Below are 22,670 nucleotides of genomic sequence, written 5' to 3' on the forward strand. Positions count from 1 at the left end.
CAAGTGGAGAGGGGTAGGGCCTAGGAAGCTAGCCTTTCCACCCATTTTCAAAACACATAAAAGCAGACAGACAGGACAGATAGGGACATTCAATTCCATCTGCTGCGGGACGCTCTGCTGGGAAAATCCATACTTTACCTCCATCAACCTCCAGAGAGCCAACATAGAGACTTCAATCTATCCACCTTCAGAAATCAAGACTTTACTTCAAAATTTGTAGCAGAGAGGTCAACTACAAGCTAAATCCCTCTTTAGCAGGCCTCAAATCATTGCCATTATCACAGCCAGGCGAGCTGTTTGAATTCTTTGCAAGAACTCTTGCCATTTGCCAGAGAGCAGTGTTGTATCCAGAGAGAGACCAGCTGAACCGGAGACCGCTGTATCCGGACCCACAGACCTGATCAGAACCAGAGACCCAGACCAGACCAGCAGAGTAGAGCTGACCCAGACGCTGTGCGCAGAGACCGTCCGTGGCGAGTCAAGAAAACCTGACCAGATCCGTGGCGAGGCCCATTCTATTTCTAAATATATTGTGAGTACCTAGCAGAACTGTGCAGAACCAATCTCTTAGTTGAAATAATATAATTCAATCTATTTTAATCTAACCAGAACTGCCTCCTAACTGTCACCTGTCATTTTGTAAAGCTGTCACCTGTCATTTCTAGTTGCTAGCTGTCACTTGTCACTTTGAACTTTTAAAATTTAAAATCTGAAAAAGGACCTTTACCATATCGCTCATATCTCCGTGACCGTTTGTCTTAGAGACTTGCAGTAACTTTCCTCTGAAAGCTGGGAATCTTGGCTTTTCAACGAACCTAGAACCGCATTCCTATTCCCTATACTCTTGCCGCAATCGCAAAAAACGCACTCGCAAATTTGCCGCGATTTGCACATTTCTCCATGTGTGAAAACAGCAGCTTCCTTGCTTTCCTTGCTAAAAATTCGTATACCTCTTAAGAACCATCCCTGAATCATTGCTAGAGTGAGCCTGGACTAATATTAACTAGATACCACTCACCCTGAACCTCTAGAGGGAATTAACAGCATTTTAGCATATTTTTCACTTCATTGCCAGCACATATAAAAGCATTTTGGGCCTGTGTTTCAAACTTCTGTAGTCTAAGCTTGCTGGGGTGAACTGAATTACATTTGATTGCATTTCTGAGAACTGTGTGTTTTCCTTCCATTTCCTTGCATTGCATAAAGGGGGGAGGGGATTGCCAGAGAAAAGTGATTACATTGTTTTGGTGAAATCATATTGAGTATTTTCTGTACTGCATTTTCATTCAACATTGCATCCATCTGACTTATATAAAGCATTCTCTACCACCTTATTCTTCTGTTCCTATTCACAAGTGTGCCAGTGCCAGACTATCCATTATTGATTACTGCTCAGATTAAGTGTCATATTCAATTATTAAATTATTATAAAGTGTGATATATATATCTATTGTTTAAATTATCAAATAAACCTTTTAACTTGCAAAACAGAACTACTTCTTGGCTCAGTGGGGTCAGGGGGATTCCAAGAGAGGGGTGTTATATAGGGGTAGTCATCCAGAACGCATGAACTGGACATAAAGATATATCAATAAGGGTTTCCATTCAGTATCCCAGACTAGGCATTGACTTAGCTGTAGTGTTGAATTGAATCCTCTTACAGATGAGAGGAGGCCCCAGACCCATGTCCAGGACTCTTGGACCCATTTGCAACCTGAAGCTTTACCAGTTCCAACTGGTGATCCCTGTCTTTCTGTTTTTCTGCCTGTTCGATTTTTAGTTTGGCTATGCTGATTTCAAGCTCCTTCTGCCTAAACCGCAGCTCTTGCTTCTTGAATTCAAGCATAGCCTCCCCATCAGCACTGGCAGAGGAAACATTAGACATCTCATCCTCCCTGTCCTCGTGGTCGCGGTGGATCAGTGCAGCGGCAGAACCGTCGGTTCTACCAGTGAGAGCAGCCCCACCTCCTTCCGCACTGTCCTCAGAAGTTATAGCGTCAAGCTGCGCTTCTTGCCACGCCACGATTCTTTGGATCATATCCAATTTCGGGCCTTGAGAGGAAACACCTCTCTCCGCACACATCTTTTTCAATGTTTCTGATTTGGAAGCATTTAAAGTTAACAAGGTATTTGTTTCCATACTGTTAAATAGGACTATGGCCTTTTTAAAGTTAAACTATAACAATTCACTACGTGTCCTGGTAGGAATAACTTGAAATGCCTTAGTTCGTGCGCAACACTGGATACCTTCAGTCGTATCCCACCGCTGTACACCAATTTGTTAAGACGGATTTCTGAACTCTGTCCTGGCGGCGCAGAAGTTCAGAAGGCCAACCTAATTACTTGGAACAGGGTAACCTCTGGACAAGCCAGACCAATCAGGGAAGCGATCGCAGCGGTCAAGACCAGGTCTCAAGAGGGGTGAGGGTGACTGAAAGTCCGCAATGAGCACACAAAGCAAGGACACTTACAAACTACTCCAAACAGGTGTTATATTAAAAATATATACACATTTATTCCAAGGCCTTTAAAACAATGACTGTAGCGAGAAATCACAATACAACTCTAGTAAACCAACACATACCAAACCAATACAATATATATCCAAATACAAACGAGTCTAAAGCGTTAGATGCACGAAATGTGTAGTCCACCTAGAAGGGAAGGAAAACAGGCAGTGCAAAATAATGCTTAGACCCAGTCCGCCTTCAGAGGCACCTAACTAAAAGGAAGTTCGAGCCCTACGAAAAGTGGAGCCTTGTGCTCAAAAGTACCTGCACACGCTGGTGCCAACAGGCAAAAAGGGGAGTCTCTTCGAGGGAATCAGGCAGTTCAGTTTAGTGCACAAATGAAGAAGAACAGAGTTCCGCGACTCAAGCGCAGCCTCCACTGTGGGCAGAAGCAGAGCGCGAGTACGGAAAGGCGTGCTGTTTTGACACAGCGGGGAAAAGCTATGGGCTCATGCAGGAGGGCGACCAGTTCCTAGCTATGCTACTCACCGGTCCCCGATGCAAGCAGACCCAGGCTTCTCCGCGTCAGTTTCAGTGCTGGCAGGTTCAGGAGAGCAGGGGACGTCTCGTCGTCGTGTAGATTCTGCAGCAGCAGAGCTGAGTTAAAGATGTCCCAAACGAAGTGAACCCGCACAGTTTGTTACCACAGCAGGGCAACGGAGCGGCCGTGTGTATCTCAGCCAAATGTACACTACTCACTTCAGACCTGGGAACGCCAAGTGTACGAATCGTGTGAGAGTGACAAGGACTAGAAATACAACACAACCTGGCGGCGGTTACAGAGCAAGACTCCTGGGTAGGCTGGTCAGTCTGCTGGATGGCCCAGAGACACTTCCGAAGGCTTACGTGCAGGAGATGGTGAAGATGCCGAGAATAGCTGTTCCCGCTATTCCAAGGGTCGAAGTACCAGTACAGGCCTTCTGGTTCGATCAGAGGTAAAAAGGGTTTCACAAGGCGACAGCAGTGCAGAGGAGCAGTCCTTCAGCGGGTCAACAGCAATTCCTCGGTTCAGCCTCGTGGTTGCAGGATACTTGGCTCCTGTATTCCTTCTTTCGTGAGAACTCAGGAGATCGACCTGGTAGTGGCGTTTCCAGCCCCCTCTTATCCAAGGTTCCCTTCGCGCCAAAACTGAGGGGACCCAATGGGAGATCCGCTCATCAACACTCACACCATACGTGGACCTATCACGGACCATGGTGGTCCCAGGCATTCACACCACCCTAGACTCTCTGGCACCCAGGTTGTGTATTGGGACCAGACATCCCAGCCCACATCCTGGAGGCACACACAAGACCTGTAGAAGCTCGCGAAAGCATCTGTGTTTCGCGGGAAAGTACATGCCCAAATAAGGAAGGCCCCGGGTCGGCTCGACCTGGGGAAGGTGAAGGGAGCAAGACGTTCAGCGGACAGGACAAAGGAGCCTCGTGGTCTGGCCATTTTGGGAGCCAGGCCACCATTTTGGGCTAAGCGCGAGAAACGCGCTTAAAACGCCAAAAGGAGCTCAAAACACAAGAAACGATCGCTGCCACCATTCCCGTCCGTGATTCACTTGCACCGATCAGTTACACTCCAAAAAGAGTATCTAGGGCCTGTAGAAGGCTAGAGACCCAAGAGAGCAGTAACTTAGCTTACAGTGCCCTCTTGTGTCATGTTGCACGAAAGCCGCAACATGATAAAGAAACTACGGAAAACAGTGTTTCCCGGTACTGACTGTCTTAAGGGCATGTCAGTTTCCCCGTAAGAATGGAGCGAAAGCCCAGAGGAGTGCAGCAGAAGGCTGCGTTTCTCTGGCAAAGTCTAGATCATGGTGAAAACAACAGCAAAAAGTTTAGGGGTTGCCACATGGAAGGAAAATTACCCACAATTACGAAATCTTCCTAACAATGACAAAAGGGTCGAATCAAAAGGACCGAAAACCAAAGGGTCGAATTTTTTTTTTTTAGTAAAAACCACTTTTATTACAAAAACGGAAACCCACAAAAATAAATATAAAAAAAAAATAAATTCGACCCTTCTGTTTTCAGTCAAATTGACTCTACCCTTTTGCATTCGACCCTTTTGTTTTCTAAACTTTAACTGGACACCCCCATCACTGGCCTCATACACTTCAATGGCACGTCCCTCATTCTCACATCACTGACCTCATACACTTCAATGGCATATCCCTCATTCTCCCATCACTGGCCTCATACTCCTCAATGGCACATCCCTCATTCTCCCATCACTGACCTCATACACTTCAATGGCATATCCCTCATTCTCCCATCACTGGCCTCATACGTCAATGGTGTGTGCCTCCTTCTCCCATCACTGGCCTCATACACTTCAATGGCATGCCCCTCATTCTCCCATCACTGGCCTCATACGTCAATGGCGTGTGCCTCCTTCACCCATCACTGGCCTCATACACTTCAATGGCATGCCCCTCATTCTCCCATCACTGGCCTCATACCCCTCAATGGCACGTCCCTCATTCTCCCATCACTGGCCTCATACACTTCAGTGGCATGTCCCTCATTCTCCCATCACTGGCCTCGTGTCAATCAATGGCATGTCCCTCATTCTCCCATCACTGGCCAAATACACTTCAATGGCGTGCCCCTCATTCTCCCATCACTGGCCTCATACCCCTCAATGGTACGTCCCTCATTCTCCCATCACTGGCCTCATACACTTCAGTGGCATGTCCCTCATTCTCCCATCATTGGCCTCATACACTTCAATGGCGTGTCCCTCATTCTCCCATCACTGGCCTCATACCGTCAATGGTGTGTCCCTCATTCTCCCATCACTGGCCTCATACCCCTCAATGGTGTGTCCCTCATTCTCCCATCACTGGCCTCATGCACTTCAATGGTGTGTGCCTCCTTCTCCCATCCCTGGCCTCATACCCCTCAATGTCATGTCCCTCATTCTCCCATCCCTGGCCTCATACCCCTCAATGTTGTTTTCCCCTATTCGCCCATCCCTGGCCTCATACCCCACAATAGCGTGTCCCTCATTCTCCCATCACTGGCCTAATGCACTTCCATGGGGTGTCCCTCATTCTCCCATCCCTGGCCTCATACCCCTCATTCTCCCATCCCAGGCCTCATACCCCTCAATGACGTGTCCCTCATTCTCCCATCACTGGCCTCATACACTTCAATGGCATGTCCTTCATTCTCCCATCACTGGCCTCATACCCCTCAATGGCGTGTCCCTCATTCTTCCCTCACTGGCCTCATGCACTTCAATGGCGTGTCCCTCATTCTCCCATCACTGGCCTCATACACTTCAATGGCGTGTCTCTCATTCTCCCATCACTGGCCTCATACCCCTCAATGGTGTATCACTCATTCTCCCACAACTGGCCTCATACCCCTCAATGGCGAGTCCCTCGTGCTCCCATCAATGGCGTCACACCCCTCAAAGGCATGTCCCTCATTCTCCCATCATTGGCCTCATGCACCTCAATGGCGTGTCCCTCATTCTCCCATCACTGACCTCATACCCCTCAATGGTGTGTCCCTCATTCTCCCATCACTGAGCTCAAACCCCTCAATTGCGTGTCCCTCCTTCTCCCATCACTGGCCTCATACCCCTCAATGGTGTGTGGCTCCTTCTCCCATCCCTGGCCTCATGCACTTCAATGGCGTGTCCCTCATTCTCCCATCACTGGCCTCATACACTTCAATGGTGTGTGCCTTCTTCTCCCATCCCTGGCCTCATACCCCTCAATGGCATGTCCCTCATTCTCCCATCCCTGGCCTCATACCCCTCAATGGCGTGTCCCTCATTCTCCCATCTCTGGCCTCATACCCCTCAATAGCGTGTCCCTCATTCCCCATCACTGGCCTCATGCACTTCAATGGCGTGTCCCTCATTCTCCCATCACTGGCCTCATACCCCTCAATGGTGTGTCCCTCATTCTCCTATCACTGGCTCATGCACTTCAGTGGTGTGTCCCTCATTCTCCCATCCCTGGCCTCATGCACTTCAATGGCATGTCCCTCATTCTCCGATCACTGGCCTCATACCCCTCAATGGTGTGTGCCTCCTTCTCCCATCCCTGGCCTCATACCCCTCAATGGCATGTCCCTCATTCTCCCATTCCTGGCCTCATACCCCTCAATGGCGTGTCCCTCATTCTTCCCTCACTGGCCTCATGCACTTCAATGGCGTGTCCCTCATTCTCCCATCACTGGCCTCATACCCCTCAATGGTGTGTCCCTCATTCTCCCATCACTGGCCTCATGCACTTCAATGGTGTGTGCCTCCTTCTCCCATCCCTGGCCTCATACCCCTCAATGTCATGTCCCTCATTCTCCCATCCCTGGCCTCATACCCCTCAATGTTGTTTTCCCCTATTCGCCCATCCCTGGCCTCATACCCCACAATAGCGTGTCCCTCATTCTCCCATCACTGGCCTAATGCACTTCCATGGCGTGTCCCTCATTCTCCCGTCCCTGGCCTCATACCCCTCATTCTCCCATCCCAGGCCTCATACCCCTCAATGACGTGTCCCTCATTCTCCCATCACTGGCCTCATACACTTCAATGGCATGTCCCTCATTCTCCCATCACTGGCCTCATACCCCTCAATGGCGTGTCCCTCATTCTTCCCTCACTGGCCTCATGCACTTCAATGGCGTGTCCCTCATTCTCCCATCCCTGGCCTTATACCCCTCAATGTCGTATCACTCATTCTCCCACAACTGGCCTCATACCCCTCAATGGCGTGTCCTTGATGCTCCCATCAATGGCCTCATACCCCTCAATGGCGTGTCCCTCCTTCTCCCATCACTGGCCTCATACCCCTCAATGGTGTGTGCCGCCTTCTCCCATCCCTGGCCTCATACCCCTCAATGGCATGTCCCTCATTCTCCCATGCCTGGCCTCATACCCCTCAATGGCGTGTCCCTCATTCTCCCATCACTGGCCTCATGCACTTCAATGGCGTGTCCCTCATTCTCCCATCACTGGCCTCATACACTTCAATGGCGTGTGCCTTCTTCTCCCATCCCTGGCCTCATACCCCTCAATGGCATGTCCCTCATTCTCCCATCCCTGGCCTCATACCCCTCAATGGCGTGTCCCTCATTCTCCCATCCCTGGCCTCATACCCCTCAATAGCGTGTCCCTCATTCTCCCATCACTGGCCTCATGCACTTCAATGGCGTGTCCCTCATTCTCCCATCACTGGCCTCATACCCCTCAATGGTGTGTCCCTCATTCTCCCATCACTGGCTCATGCACTTCAGTGGTGTGTGCCTCCTTCTCCCATCCCTGACCTCATACCCCTCAATGGCATGTCCCTTATTCTCCCATCCCTGGCCTCATACCCCTCAATGGTGTGTCCCTCATTCTTCCCTCTCTGGCCTCATGCACTTCAATGGCGTGTCCCTCATTCTCCCATCACTGGCCTCATACCCCTCAATGGTGTGTCCCTCATTCTCCCATCACTGGCCTCATGCACTTCAATGGTGTGTGCCTCCTTCTCCCATCCCTGGCCTCATACCCCTCAATGTCATGTCCCTCATTCTCCCATCCCTGGCCTCATACCCCTCAATGTTGTTTTCCCCTATTCGCCCATCCCTGGCCTCATACCCCACAATAGCGTGTCCCTCATTCTCCCATCTCTGGCCTCATGCACTTCCATGGCGTGTCCCTCATTCTCCCATCCCTGGCCTCATACCCCTCATTCTCCCATCCCAGGCCTCATACCCCTCAATGACGTGTCCCTCATTCTCCCATCACTGGCCTCATACACTTCAATGGCGTGTCCCTCATTCTCCCATCACTGGCCTCATACACCTCAATGGTGTGTCCTTCCTTCTCCCATCACTGGCCTCATACCCCTCAATGGCGTGTCCCTCATTCTCCCATCACTGGCCTTATACCCCTCAATGTCGTATCACTCATTCTCCCACAACTGGCCTCGTACCCCTCAATGGCGCGTCCCTGATGCTCCCATCAATGGCCTCATACCCCTCAAAGGCATGTCCCTCATTCTCCCCTCACTGGCCTCATGCACTTGAATGGCGTGTCCCTCATTCTCCCATCACTGGCATCATACCCCTCAATGGTGTGTCCCTCATTCTCCCATCATTGAGCTCAAACCCCTCAATGGTGTGTCCCTCATTCTCCCATCACTGGCCTCATGCACTTCAATGGCGTGTGCCTTCTTCTCCCATCCCTGGCCTCATACCCCTCAATGGCGCGTCCCTGATGCTCCCATCAATGGACTCATACCCCTCAAAGGCATGCCCCTCATTCTCCCCTCACTGGCCTCATGCACTTCAATGGCGTGTCCCTAATTCTCCCATCACTGGCATCATACCCCCCAATGGCGTGTCCCTCATTCTCCCATCACTGGCCTCATACCCCTCAATGGCGTGTCCCTCATTCTCCCATGCCTGGCCTCATACCCCTCAATGGCATGTCCCTCATTCTCCCATGCCTGGCCTCATACCCCTCAATGGCGTGTCCCTCATTCTCCCATGCCTGGCCTCATACCCCTCAATGGCGTGTCCCTCATTCTCCCATCACTGGCCTCATACCCCTCAAGGCGTGTCCCTCATTCTCCCATCACTGGCCTCATACACATCTATGTCGTGTCCCTCATTCTCCCATCACTGGCCTCATACACTTCAATGGCGTGTGCCTTATTCTCCCATCCCTGGCCTCATATCCCTCAATGGCATGTCCCTCATTCTTTCATCCCTGGCCTCATACACTTCAATGGCGTGTGCCTTCTTCTCCCATCCCTGGCCTCATACCCCTCAGTGGCATGTCCCTCATTCTCCCATCCCTGGCCTCATACCCCTCAATGGCATGTCCCTCATTCTCCTATCCCTGGCCTCATACACCTCAATAGCATGTCCCTCATTCTCCCATCACTACCCTCATGCACTTCAATGGCGTGTCCCTCATTCTCCCATCCCTGGCCTCATACCCCTCAATAGCTTGTCCCTCATTCTCCAATCCCTGGCCTCATACACCTCAGTGGTGTGTCCTTCATTCTCCCATCACTGGCCTCATGCACTTCAATGGCGTGTCCCTCATTCTCCCATCACTGGCCTCATACACTTCAATGGCGTGTGCCTTCTTCTCCCATCCCTGGCCTCATACCCCTCAATGGCATGTCCCTCATTCTCCCATCCCTGGCCTCATACCCCTCAATGGCGTGTCCCTCATTCTCCCATCCCTGGCCTCATACCCCTCAATAGCGTGTCCCTCATTCTCCCATCACTGGCCTCATGCACTTCAATGGCGTGTCCCTCATTCTCCCATCACTGGCCTCATACCCCTCAATGGTGTGTCCCTCATTCTCCCATCACTGGCTCATGCACTTCAGTGGTGTGTGCCTCCTTCTCCCATCCCTGACCTCATACCCCTCAATGGCATGTCCCTTATTCTCCCATCCCTGGCCTCATACCCCTCAATGGTGTGTCCCTCATTCTTCCCTCTCTGGCCTCATGCACTTCAATGGCGTGTCCCTCATTCTCCCATCACTGGCCTCATACCCCTCAATGGTGTGTCCCTCATTCTCCCATCACTGGCCTCATGCACTTCAATGGTGTGTGCCTCCTTCTCCCATCCCTGGCCTCATACCCCTCAATGTCATGTCCCTCATTCTCCCATCCCTGGCCTCATACCCCTCAATGTTGTTTTCCCCTATTCGCCCATCCCTGGCCTCATACCCCACAATAGCGTGTCCCTCATTCTCCCATCTCTGGCCTCATGCACTTCCATGGCGTGTCCCTCATTCTCCCATCCCTGGCCTCATACCCCTCATTCTCCCATCCCAGGCCTCATACCCCTCAATGACGTGTCCCTCATTCTCCCATCACTGGCCTCATACACTTCAATGGCGTGTCCCTCATTCTCCCATCACTGGCCTCATACACCTCAATGGTGTGTCCTTCCTTCTCCCATCACTGGCCTCATACCCCTCAATGGCGTGTCCCTCATTCTCCCATCACTGGCCTTATACCCCTCAATGTCGTATCACTCATTCTCCCACAACTGGCCTCGTACCCCTCAATGGCGCGTCCCTGATGCTCCCATCAATGGCCTCATACCCCTCAAAGGCATGTCCCTCATTCTCCCCTCACTGGCCTCATGCACTTGAATGGCGTGTCCCTCATTCTCCCATCACTGGCATCATACCCCTCAATGGTGTGTCCCTCATTCTCCCATCATTGAGCTCAAACCCCTCAATGGTGTGTCCCTCATTCTCCCATCACTGGCCTCATGCACTTCAATGGCGTGTGCCTTCTTCTCCCATCCCTGGCCTCATACCCCTCAATGGCGCGTCCCTGATGCTCCCATCAATGGACTCATACCCCTCAAAGGCATGCCCCTCATTCTCCCCTCACTGGCCTCATGCACTTCAATGGCGTGTCCCTAATTCTCCCATCACTGGCATCATACCCCCCAATGGCGTGTCCCTCATTCTCCCATCACTGGCCTCATGCACTTCAATGGCGTGTCCCTCATTCTCCCATCACTGGCCTCATACACTTCAATGGCGTGTGCCTTCTACTCCCATCCCTGGCCTCATACCCCTCAATGGCATGTCCCTCATTCTCCCATCCCTGGCCTCATACACTTCAATGGCGTGTGCCTTCTTCTCCCATCCCTGGCCTCATACCCCTCAGTGGCATGTCCCTCATTCTCCCATCCCTGGCTTCATACCCCTCAATGGCATGTCCCTCATTCTCCCATCCCTGACCTCATAGCCCTCAATAGCGTGTCCCTCATTCTCCCATCACTGGCCTTATGCCCCTCAATGTCGTATCACTCATTCTCCCACAACTGGCCCCATACCCCTCAATGGCGCGTCCCTGATGCTCCCATCAATGGCCTCATACCCCTCAAAGGCATGTCCCTCATTCTCCCCTCACTGGCCTCATGCACTTCAATGGCGTGTCCCTCATTCTGCCATCACTGGCCTCATACACTTCAATGGCGTGTGCCTTCTTCTCCCATCCCTGGCCTCATACCCCTCAACGGCGCGTCCCTGATGCTCCCATCAATGGACTCATACCCCTCAAAGGCATTCCCCTCATTCTCCCCTCACTGGCCTCATGCACTTCAATGGCGTGTCCCTCATTCTCCCATCACTGGCATCATACCCCCCCAATGGCGTGTCCCTCATTCTCCCATCACTGGCCTCATACACTTCAATGGCATGTGCCTTCTTCTCCCATCCCTGGCCTCATACCCCTCAATGGCATGTCCCTCATTCTCCCATCCCTGGCCTCATACACTTCAATGGCGTGTGCCTTCTTCTCCCATCCCTGGCCTCATACCCCTCAGTGGCATGTCCCTCATTCTCCCATCCCTGGCTTCATACCCCTCAATGGCATGTCCCTCATTCTCCCATCCCTGATCTCATAGCCCTCAATAGCGTGTCCCTCATTCTCCCATCACTACCCTCATGCACTTCAATGGCGTGTCCCTCATTCTCCCAATCCCTGGCCTCATACCCCTCAATAGCGTGTCCCTCATTCTCCAATCCCTGGCCTCATACCCCTCAATGGCGTATCCCTCATTCTCCCATCACTGGCCTCATGCACTTCAATAGCGTGCCCCTCATTCTCCCATCCCTGGCCTCATACCCCTCAATGGTGTGTCCCTCATTCTCCCATCCCTGGCCTCATACCCCTCATTAGCGTGCCCCTCATTCTCCCATCACTGGCCTCATACCCCTCAATAGCGTGTCGCTCATTCTCCCATCACTGGCCTCATACCCCTCAATAGCGTGTGCCTCATTCTCCCATCACTGGCCTCATGCACTTCAATGGCGTGTCCCTCATTCTCCCATCACTGGCCTCATACCCTCAATGGTGTATCCCTCATTCTCCCACCACTGGCCTCATACCCCTCAATTGCGTGTCCATCATTCTCCCATCACTGGCCTCATGCACTTCAATGGCGTGTCCCTCATATTTCCATCACTACCCTCATACACTTCAATGGCGTGTGCCTTCTTCTCCCATCCCTGGCCTCATACCCCTCAGTGGCATGTCCCTCATTCTCCCATCCTGGCTTCATACCCCTCAATGGCATGTCCCTCATTCTCCCATCCCTGACCTCATAGCCCTCAATAGCGTGTCCCTCATTCTCCCATCACTACCCTCATGCACTTCAATGGCGTGTCCCTCATTCTCCCATCCCTGGCCTCATACCCCTCAATAGCGTGTCCCTCATTCTCCAATCCCTGGCCTCATACCCCTCAATGGCGTATCCCTCATTCTCCCATCACTGGCCTCATGCACTTCAATAGCGTGTCCCTCATTCTCCCATCCCTGGCCTCATACCCCTCAATGGTGTGTCCCTCATTCTCCCATCCCTGGCCTTATACCCCTCAATAGCATGCCCCTCATTCTCCCATCACTGGCCTCATACCCCTCAATAGCGTGTCGCTCATTCTCCCATCACTGGCCTCATACCCCTCAATAGCGTGTGCCTCATTCTCCCATCACTGGCCTCATGCACTTCAATGGCGTGTCCCTCATTCTCCCATCCCTGGCCTCATACCCTCAATGGTGTGTCCCTCATTCTCCCACCACTGGCCTCATACCCCTCAATGGCGTGTCCTTCATTCTCCCATCACTGGCCTCATACACTTCAATGGCGTGTGCCTCCTTCTCCCATCCCTGGCCTCATACCCCTCAATGGCATGTCCCTCATTCTCCCATCCCTGGCCTCATACCCCTCAATGGCATGTCCCTCATTCTCCCATCCCTGGCCTCATACCCCTCAATGGTGTGTCCCTCATTCTCCCATCCCTGGCCTCATACCCCTCAATGGCATGTCCCTAATTCTCCCATCCCTGGCCTCATACCCCTCAATGGTGTGTCCCTCATTCTCCCATCCCTGGCCTCATACCCCTCAATGGCATGTCCCTCATTCTCCCATCCCTGGCCTCATACCCCTCAATGGCATGTCCCTAATTCTCCCATCCCTGGCCTCATACCCCTCAATGGCATGTCCCTAATTCTCCCATCCCTGGCCTCATACCCCTCAATGGTGTGTCCCTCATTCTCCCATCCCTGGCCTCATACCCCTCAATGGTGTGTCCCTCATTCTCCCATCCCTGGCCTCATACCCCTCAATGGCATGTCCCTAATTCTCCCATCCCTGGCCTCATACCCCTCAATGGCATGTCCCTAATTCTCCCATCCCTGGCCTCATACCCCTCAATGGTGTGTCCCTCATTCTCCCATCCCTGGCCTCATACCCCTCAATGGTGTGTCCCTCCTGGCCACATCAGTACTTCATTGTATTTCACCAGCTGTAACAATCTATGGCACGTATTCACTTATGTAATTCATACTCTGGACACGAGTGCCCTGAGACTTCCGTGCCAGGAGCCTTTGATGACTGTAGTTAGAAGATAGACACCACAACATGACATGAAGACAGCATCTGTGTGAACGCATGCCAGAGCTGAGGGCTCAGGGCTGCCCAGTGCGGCAGGTGTGACTGCGAAATATGGGTACGGGAGTGAAACAATGCCATGCTCACCCCCCTACTTTAGCTCCACAATGTCCTTTATGGTGGCCAAGCTCTGCCCTCTGAACGCCCAATGCACCTGATGCCTACAGAGTACTTTAAGGCCCATCATGCCTTGCACTTTGAGAAGTCCATTTGTTGCATGTCTGTTTAAGTAGGCGGGGTCTCCAGGGGACCTGTCGGGCAGGATCGGTATATATCACTACTCGACTGATTTTCCCTGTTCTCTTCTTCCCTCTACAGTTTTTATCTGCAGTTTCATGGTGGCAGCCCCCATCTTCGGTTACCTTGGCGATCGCTTCAACAGGAAGATCATCCTCAGCTGCGGCATCTTCTTCTGGTCCGCGGTGACCTTCTCCAGTTCCTTCATCACGAAGCAGGTAAGAGCTTCTACGTCACGCGACACCACATGCATCCCCGTGTGGCCTTCATCGTCCATATAATGGAAGGTGTGAAGGCCTAACTCAGGCCTGTCCAACTTATTTTGAACGTGACCCTTATCGTATCCGAAAGTGATGTGGCGCACCTTTGACATCACAGGAAGTAAAGTCTTGTGACCTTGATCACCCTGTCTGCCTGTGTGCTTGATCACTTTGCCAGGCCCTTGTATTCAGATCAGTTCTACTCTCTCCACCAGCAACTTCATGTTCTGACTTCCCTGACCATTTACCCAGCGCCCATGGTATTCCAGGCCCCGCCCCCTCGATACCGACTCTTTGCTGTGCCTCCGTGACCACCTTTCTTCAGGTTCCCTCTCATTTCAGGCCTGCCTCCTCTCTTCCACTTTTCTCTCAACGTCCCCATTCTCTCCCGTGCCCGCTTGCTCCCGCGCCGTGGCTTTCTCTTCCATCCACGCCCCATCTTGCCCAATTCCTCCTTCTTACCCTACCCGTCGACCTGATGCACTCACCCAGTGCATTTGAACAGCAGAACCGTTCTTGTATGAGTCCGCCGCCGCCCTCAGCTGCTAATATAGCAAACACTTTTCCAACATGATCAATTATTGACTTTCGATTTGTTTTGCCATTACCTTTCCAGGATGGAATGGTGCCCCCCTGCATGCCAGTCATGCTCCAGTTATTGACAACTCTGACTATAGCAATGCCAGGTTTCCCTCTGTGCCAGCGTCGCCTGCACCAACAGGCATGCCATTCACTGGGGTGGAAGGATCGCACCCATGCCGTTATCACCATGGGCATCAAATGCCTGGACACCGCTGGTGGTGGCACAAACAGTAGGTGGGAGGCACTGGGCCCAGTGGCTTCATTGTCAACTCTTGAAGGAGAAGACTTGAGTTCTAATCCTGGCTCTGCTGGAGTGGGGTCATCGTGGGCAAATCACGGTATCGCCCAGTGCCTCAATACCCGCAAAGGCCCAAACTGGGAGCATTTAAAAACAGGCCAACCACACTTCTTAAAAAAACTGGTCATTTATGCACATAAGAACCTGCTTTGATTGGTGAGTGGTGGCTCGTACCAACTCTTCTTGCTGAGATGTACACCAAGACAGTTGCTATGGATTGCTGGATAGTTGACGAGTGTCAAGTCCTTTCAAGGTTGGAAGAGGAATTAGTCTTGATGGAATGGGGGCGGGGGGAGCGACCTCAGTGTTGCCCTCTGATGCTCACTCTACTTGTGCTTGGTTGTCCATGAGCCAGTTCTCCATCTCAGTTATAGCGCCTTTTACTCTTACTTTAACTGTTGGCCTCATCATAAGTTTGGTGGTTTCTCAGCGGTAAATCCGCCGAGCTAACACCCAAACGGAATTACCGTTACAGCCACTTGGTCCAGCAGTATTACCGCCGTATTAGAAGTGGCGGTTTGGCTGCGTTAGTCCCCATTGATCGGGGACTTGGGCGGTATTACCACCGGTGGTAATACCATCAGCGGTAACACCTCAGAAATTGCAATATTGTGACGGAAAGTCGACGGTTTTACCTCCAGCTCTCACCTGAAGGTGAAACCACAACCTCTCAGTGAAACTTGTAGTTGGGTGATGTGGTCATGAGGCAGTAACAGCATTACCACCGCATTTTTACTGCACCTCCCACCTTATGAGGCCCAGATCTGTCTTTTTTGACAGGATACTTTCACATGTGCGGTGGGCTTCTAATTGTATTTCATGTATATAGGGGTATCATTTCAAACAGAAATTATACAGACAGTGAGCGGTGCAGATGGGCGAGTCAGACCCTGGTGCGTTTGCAAAAGACAGGGTGCAGGTGAGTGAGAGTGGCTGGCGGGTGAGCGGGTTGTGCAGTGGTACATACACTGGGGACCAGGTCTCGATCCCAAGCAATAAAGGCCATGTGCAAACCACAAGACCAATCAAAGTGACTGCTCTCCCAACACTGGCGTTTTCATCTTCTGGCGCAGATGCAGGTTTTGTGAAACATTTTCTTTTTAGGGCAGATTTTAAAAAGGCAGATGTTTAAAGACTATCTGGATACAGAACGAAGTGCCATTTGAAATGCTGGTGTCATTTGACAAGGTCTGTCAGTTCTGGGGCTCACGAGAATGTATAATAATACATTATAAGTAGTAGACTTCCTGGATGTGAAGGTTTTCATGTAATGCATTCCTTGTGATTTATGGTGTTGCGCCGATGAATTGCTGGCAGAGTAGTGCACTCCTTACAGGCTAGCAGTTACACTCATATCGATTCCCTCATCAGCTGGAACTCATCAGGAATTGTATTGGTTGGCCAGCAACTTCCTGCTCTCATGCCACTCCGCCCATCTCTGTTAAAGGACTTTACGGTGTCCTGGGGCCCTCGGAGAGACAGACTCTCTCAGCAGACTTCCGGACACTTGCTACAAGCGAGAGTAGAACAGACACAATGTCGCTTCATAAGTTTCTGTTGCCATGCATCGGTTCTTTGCAGCCTGTAAGGGCACCCAGACAATCAGGTACGAGTCTAGATCTGGTGGTCATAGAGCACACTCTTCAAAGCCGGAGCATGATGGCGCTCAGCCTTTCATCCTGCGGTGGCCGTCTAAACAAGTCCCACAAGGTTGGGCCATTGCATTACCTGTTTACAGTGTCGCAGAGGAGAAGACCTCTGTAGTCAAGCAGGCCCTGAAAAATGGCTGGCTTCCCAATGTTCTAGTTCACAATCAGAGCTCCTCCTTTTCTCCTCTTGTTTCAATGATATATACACATTCCTAAATAAGCCAGCAATGGCTTTTCGGAGGAGAGATGCTGCAGTTTGAAGTCCTCATAAGAGACTGGAGGAAGTGGGGGGTGGAGGGTAAAGGTCAGAAGTACGCTTACAGAATTTGCTTTTATGGAAAGAACTGCGCAAAGTAGACTCCAAGCACAAGTGGTGGAGACAGGAAGTCAGTATTAATTGAAAACAACCGACAATGATGCCACGAGAAATAGCACTAGTTGAATAGGGGTAATGCTGGAGGCCATATTGGGGCGGTGGAGTGGGAAAATGGAATGGGCTCATTAGGTCCTTTCTGGCTTTGGGTTATATATATATATATATTTCTGCCTTTGATAGCAGAAAAAAAAGAGTTAAAAGATCCACTCAGAAAAAGGGCAAACACTAGGGCTGTGCTCATCCACCCAGTGAATTATGGAGGAGTGCACCCCGCGTTCGAGGCAGACTTCAACATATTGCAATGCTGCGCCTCACATCTTCTTAGTGGCTACCCACTTCCGGTCTGGCTGAGACCAGACGCTCTTGTCCCATTTTTACTTCCATGAACGATGTGTCCCAAATCTAAAGTGTGGACCTGTCGCTTTGCAACCAGTTGGTAAATCACAGGAGTCATGGGGGCTGAAATATCTTTCTCTCCATAGCCTCAGTCTTTTTTCCAACCCTGTCCCAAATAAAGTAGATGCATATTTGTGGGTAACTCTTGACGCTGAACTGCACAGTGGTATTCAGTGGAGCGATGGGCAAAGGCTAAGATATCCTGTTTCATAATTCCTATGTTTGATCAGAACACCAGTGTAATTGAATGCACTAAATCACACTAGAGTCCTTATCTTAGTTGTAAACAACATACGAATAAATACACTCATTGTTGCATATATTAAATAAGTACCATATACTCATACAAAAAACTTCCTGCTTGGTCTAGGGCCAGGAAACCAGTTACTGACCCGAGCACAGTGAGGGTCCATCCAAAGTTCCCGGGGCTGAAGGGGTAGCGCACCCTTCGGCAAAGTTTACAGACATTATTGTTGAGCGGAGCCTCACAGAGTGTTCATCAAATGCAGCAGGAGAAAGGTGACTCTGATTAGGTACAAGCCACGAGCAGAGAATGCGGCAGAAGCCGGGGTGTTGCTAGGTCTGGAAAAGATCCGGGGCTACACTAATGTGGGGACTGGCGGAACTCTGGGCTAGCTAGCCTTTTGGTTATAGTCCCTGAGCTTCTATCCACGGCTGTAACCAAAAGACCTGGGGCTATAGCCCCCTCAGCCTTCCCCTAGCCACGCCTCTGGACAGAAGAGAGGAACAAAGGATTAGGCGGGGTGTGGGCGCTGACAGGTGCTGATCATTTTGCTACCAATTAAAAGGATAACTAGAGGCAATAGCCTCATTTTTTATTTATTAAAAATCCTCATAAGTAACAGCAACTGAAACCATGGAGACATTTGGAAACAGCACATGTTTCTTTGTATGGGGAAAACATTCCAACAAGAAAACAGGTTCACTGTTCATATGCCGCAATTGTTGACTTTGGCAATGGTACACTGTGGCCTAGTAAATCATGAATGAGTTTGTTTTTTAAAATTCTGCACAGTGAGAACTGACTCACTTCCGGAGACTCCCAATTGTATCCATTAAGAAACAATGAAAATTAAATGATTGCCCAGGCTCACACACTGTGCTTGAGTACTGAAGCCGGAATGTGATCCCAGTCTGCAATTTACAGTCTAGGCCTCATATCTAAATAGCTCTAGTTGGTACTGCTGTCTGTGATTGTTTGGCTTCATGGGGCTAAAAAAATATGTTGCTTTTCAGGGATGACTTTAAAAGTACACAAACCACATAATCAAGCAACCTGACTATAGCTTTATTTTCTCCATTCATAAGAGACAGGCAAAACACAGGCCAGGCATCTGTGCCTAGAAGCCTGGTAAAGTTGATGCTTAGGACTGGCCAGGCAGGTGTTCTCAGTGATGTCCGGAGCAACCTATCAAAGGAGCGACAGTCATGATGCTCGTTATCTAGGCAGCTATAGCTTTAAGACTTCCCCTATGTCTTTCAGTGCCTGGAGCGGGGGCACCACTCCAGCAAGGGGAGGAAGCAACCAGATGGCGTATGGCACTGACAGGTGGTCACATGTAACCAAGGAGACTGTTCTAGAAAATGGGGCGCCCTAGGAAAGCCTCCAGTCGCACAGAATTTGCTTCTGTGGATTCGAGGCAGAGGTGCCACTCTCATACTAAAGTGGTCCCCATTTCTATCCTCATTTTTTGAAAGCACCCCCTTTCCTTGTTTCAGAAATTCATTTTACACCACGCTCCATCAGATCCAAAACCAAGGGGTGGGTCAAATCCATTATACCACCCATATCTTTTAAAATGCAGCGTGCCAGCATTTAGTCGGCAAGATTGTGAAGGGTTCCATCTTAATAATAGGAACACCTGCTTCCTTTCGGTGCCAGGCCTCCCTGCCTGCTCTCTCATCTTCTCAGCTCCCTGAGCTCTGTGCTCGGGCTACTCCAGGGAAAGGAAACTAAGCTGTGTGCCAGGCCTCCCTGCCTGCTCCCTCATCATCTCTGCTCCCTGGGCTCTGTGCCAGGCCTCCCCGCCTGCTCTCTCATCTTCTCAGCTCCCTGAGCTCTGTGGTCAAGCTAATCCAGGGAAAGCAAACTAAGCTGTGTGCCAGGCCTCCCTGCCTGCTCTCTCATCATCTCTGCTCCCTGAGCTCTGTGCTCAGGCTACTCCAGGGAAAGGAAACTAAGCTGTGTGCCAGGCCTCCCTGCCTGCTCTCTCATCATCTCTGCTCCCTGAGATCTGTGCTCGGGCTACTGCGGAGAAAGGAAACTAAGCTGTGTGCCAGGCCTCCCTGCCTGCTCTCTCGTCTTCTCTGCTCCCTGAGCTCTGTGCTCGGGCAATTCCAGGGATGGGAAACTAAGCTCTGTGCCAGGCCTCCCTGAGTGCTCTCTCATCTTCTCAGCTCCCTGAGCTCTGTGCTCAGGCTAATCCAGGGAAAGGAAACTAAACTGTGTGCCAGGACTCCCTGCCTGCTCTCTCATCATCTCTGCTCCCTGAGCTCTGTGCTCAGGCTAATCCAGGGAAAGGAAACTAAACTGTGTGCCAGGACTCCCTGCCTGCTCTCTCCTCATCTCTGCTCCCTGAGCTCTGTGCTCGGGCTACTCCGGGGAAAGGAAACTAAGCTGTGTGCCAGGCCTCCCTGCCTGCTCTCTCGTCGTCTCTGCTCCATTAGCTCTGTGCTTGGGCTACTCCAGGGAAAGGAAACTTAGCTGTGTGCCAGGCCTCCCTGCCTGCTCTCTCATCATCTCTGCTCCCTGAGCTCTGTGCTCGGGCTACTCTGGAGAAAGGAAACTAAACTGTGTGCCAGGCCTCCCTGCCTGCTCTCTCGTCTTCTCTGCTCCCTGAGCTCTGTGCTCAGGCTAATCCAGGGAAAGGAAACTAAACTGTGTGCCAGGACTCCCTGCCTGCTCTCTCCTCATCTCTGCTCCCTGAGCTCTGTGCTCGGGCTACTCCGGGGAAAGGAAACTAAGCTGTGTGCCAGGCCTCCCTGCCTGCTCTCTCGTCTTCTCTGCTCGATTAGCTCTGTGCTCGGGCTACTCCAGGGAAAGGAAACTAAGCTGTGTGCCAGGCCTCCCTGCCTGCTCTCTCATCATCTCTTCTCCTTGAGCTCTGTGCTCGGGCTACTTTGGAGAAAGGAAACTAAGCTGTGTGCCAGGCCTCCCTGCCTGCTCTCTCGTCTTCTCTGCTCCCTGAGCTCTGTGCTCGGGCAACTCCAGGCATGGGAGACTAAGCTCTGTGCCAGGCCTCCCTGCCTGCTCTCTCATCTTCTCAGCTCCCTGAGCTCTGTGCTCGGGCTACTCCAGGGATAGGAAACTAAGCTGTGTGCCAGGCCTCCCTGCCTGCTCTCTCATCTTCTCTGCTCCCTGAGCTCTGTCCTCGGGGTACTCCAGAGAAAGGAAACTAAACTCTGTGCCAGGCCTCCCTGCCTGCTCCCTCATCATCTCTGCTCCCTGAGCTCTGTGCCAAGCCTCCCTGCCTGCTCTCTCATCATCTCTGCTCCCTGAGTTCTGTGCTCGGGCTACTCCAGGGAAAGGAAACTAAGCTCTGTGCCAGTCCTCCCTGCCTGCTCCCTTATCATCTCTGCTCCCTGAGCTCTGTGCCAGGCCTACCTGCCTGCTCCCTCATCTTCTCTGATCCCTGAGCTCTGTGCTCGGGCTACCCCTGGGAAAGGAAACTAAGCTGTGTGCCAGGCCTCCCTGCCTGCTCCCTGTGCTCTGTGCCAGGCCTCCCTGCCTGCTCTCTCATCTTCTCTGCTCCATGAGCTCTGTGCTCGGGCTACTCTGGGGAAAGGAAACTAAGCTCTGTGCCAGGCCTCCCTGCCTGCTCCATCATCTTCTCTGCTCCCTGAGCTCTGTGCTCGGGCTACTCCAGGGAAAGGAAACTAAGCTGTGTGCCAGGCCCCCCAGCCTGCTCTCTCATCATCTCTGCTCCCTGAGCTCTGTGCCAGGCCTCCCTGCCTGATCTCTCATCTTCTCCGCTCCCTGAGAACTGTGCTCGGGCTACTCCAGGGAAAGGAAACTAAGCTCTGTGCCAGTCCTCCCTGCCTGCTCCCTTATCATCTCTGCTCCCTGAGCTCTGTGCCAGGCCTCCCTGCCTGCTCCCTCATCTTCTCTGCTCCCTGAGCTCTGTGCTCGGGCTACTCCAGGGAAAGGAAACTAAGCTGTGTGCCAGGCCTCCCTGCCTGCTCCCTCATCATCTCTGCTCCCTATGCTCTGTGCCAGGCCTCCCTGCCTGCTCTCTCATCTTCTCTGCTCCATGAGCTCTGTGCTCGGGCTACTCTGGGGAAAGGAAACTAAGCTCTGTGCCAGGCCTCCCTGCCTGCTCCATCATCTTCTCTTCTCCCTGAGCTCTGTGCTCGGGCTACTCCAGGGAAAGGAAACTAAGCTGTGTGCCAGGCCCCCCTGCCTGCTCCCTCATCATCTCTGCTCCCTAAGCTCTGTGCCAGGCCTCCCTGCCTGCTCTATCATCTTCTCCGCTCCCCGAGATCTGTGCTCGGGCTACTCCAGGGAAAGGAAACTAAGCTCTGTGCCAGGCCTCCCTGCCTGCTCCCTCATCATCTCTGCTCCCTGAGCTCTGTGCCAGGCCTCCCTGCCTGCTCTCTCATCTTCTCTGCTCCCTGAGCTCTGTGCTCGGGCTACTCCAGGGAAAGGAAACTAAGCTGTGTGCCAGGCCTCCCTGCCTATTCTCTCATTATCTCTGCTCCCTGAGCTCTGTGCTCGGCCTACTCCAGGGAAAGGAAACTAAGCTGTGTGCCAGGCCTCCCTGCCTGCTCTCTCGTCTTCTCTGCTCCCTGAGCTGTGTGCTCGGGCTACTCCATGGATGGGAAACTAAGCTTTGTGCCAGGCCTCCCTGCCTGCTCTCTCATCTTCTCAGCTCCCTGAGCTCTGTGCTCGGGCTACTCCAGGGAAAGGAA

General features: G+C 51.8%; 1 protein-coding gene across 2 annotated transcripts in view; it reads left to right on the forward strand.

Moving 5' to 3' along the window:
• SPNS2 (SPNS lysolipid transporter 2, sphingosine-1-phosphate) overlaps positions 1-22,670 on the forward strand; it is a 467,335-nt gene that overhangs the window by 222,994 nt on the left and 221,671 nt on the right. For both annotated transcript variants that reach the window (XM_069614731.1, XM_069614732.1), the window contains exon 3: positions 14,262-14,398. In XM_069614731.1, the coding sequence (XP_069470832.1) occupies positions 14,262-14,398 (137 nt within the window). The remainder of the gene's footprint in view (positions 1-14,261; positions 14,399-22,670) is intronic.

This window comes from Ambystoma mexicanum, chromosome 9 (genome assembly GCF_040938575.1).
Source record: "Ambystoma mexicanum isolate Mex_15411 chromosome 9, UKY_AmexF1_1, whole genome shotgun sequence".
Taxonomy (NCBI): Eukaryota; Metazoa; Chordata; class Amphibia; order Caudata; family Ambystomatidae; genus Ambystoma; species Ambystoma mexicanum.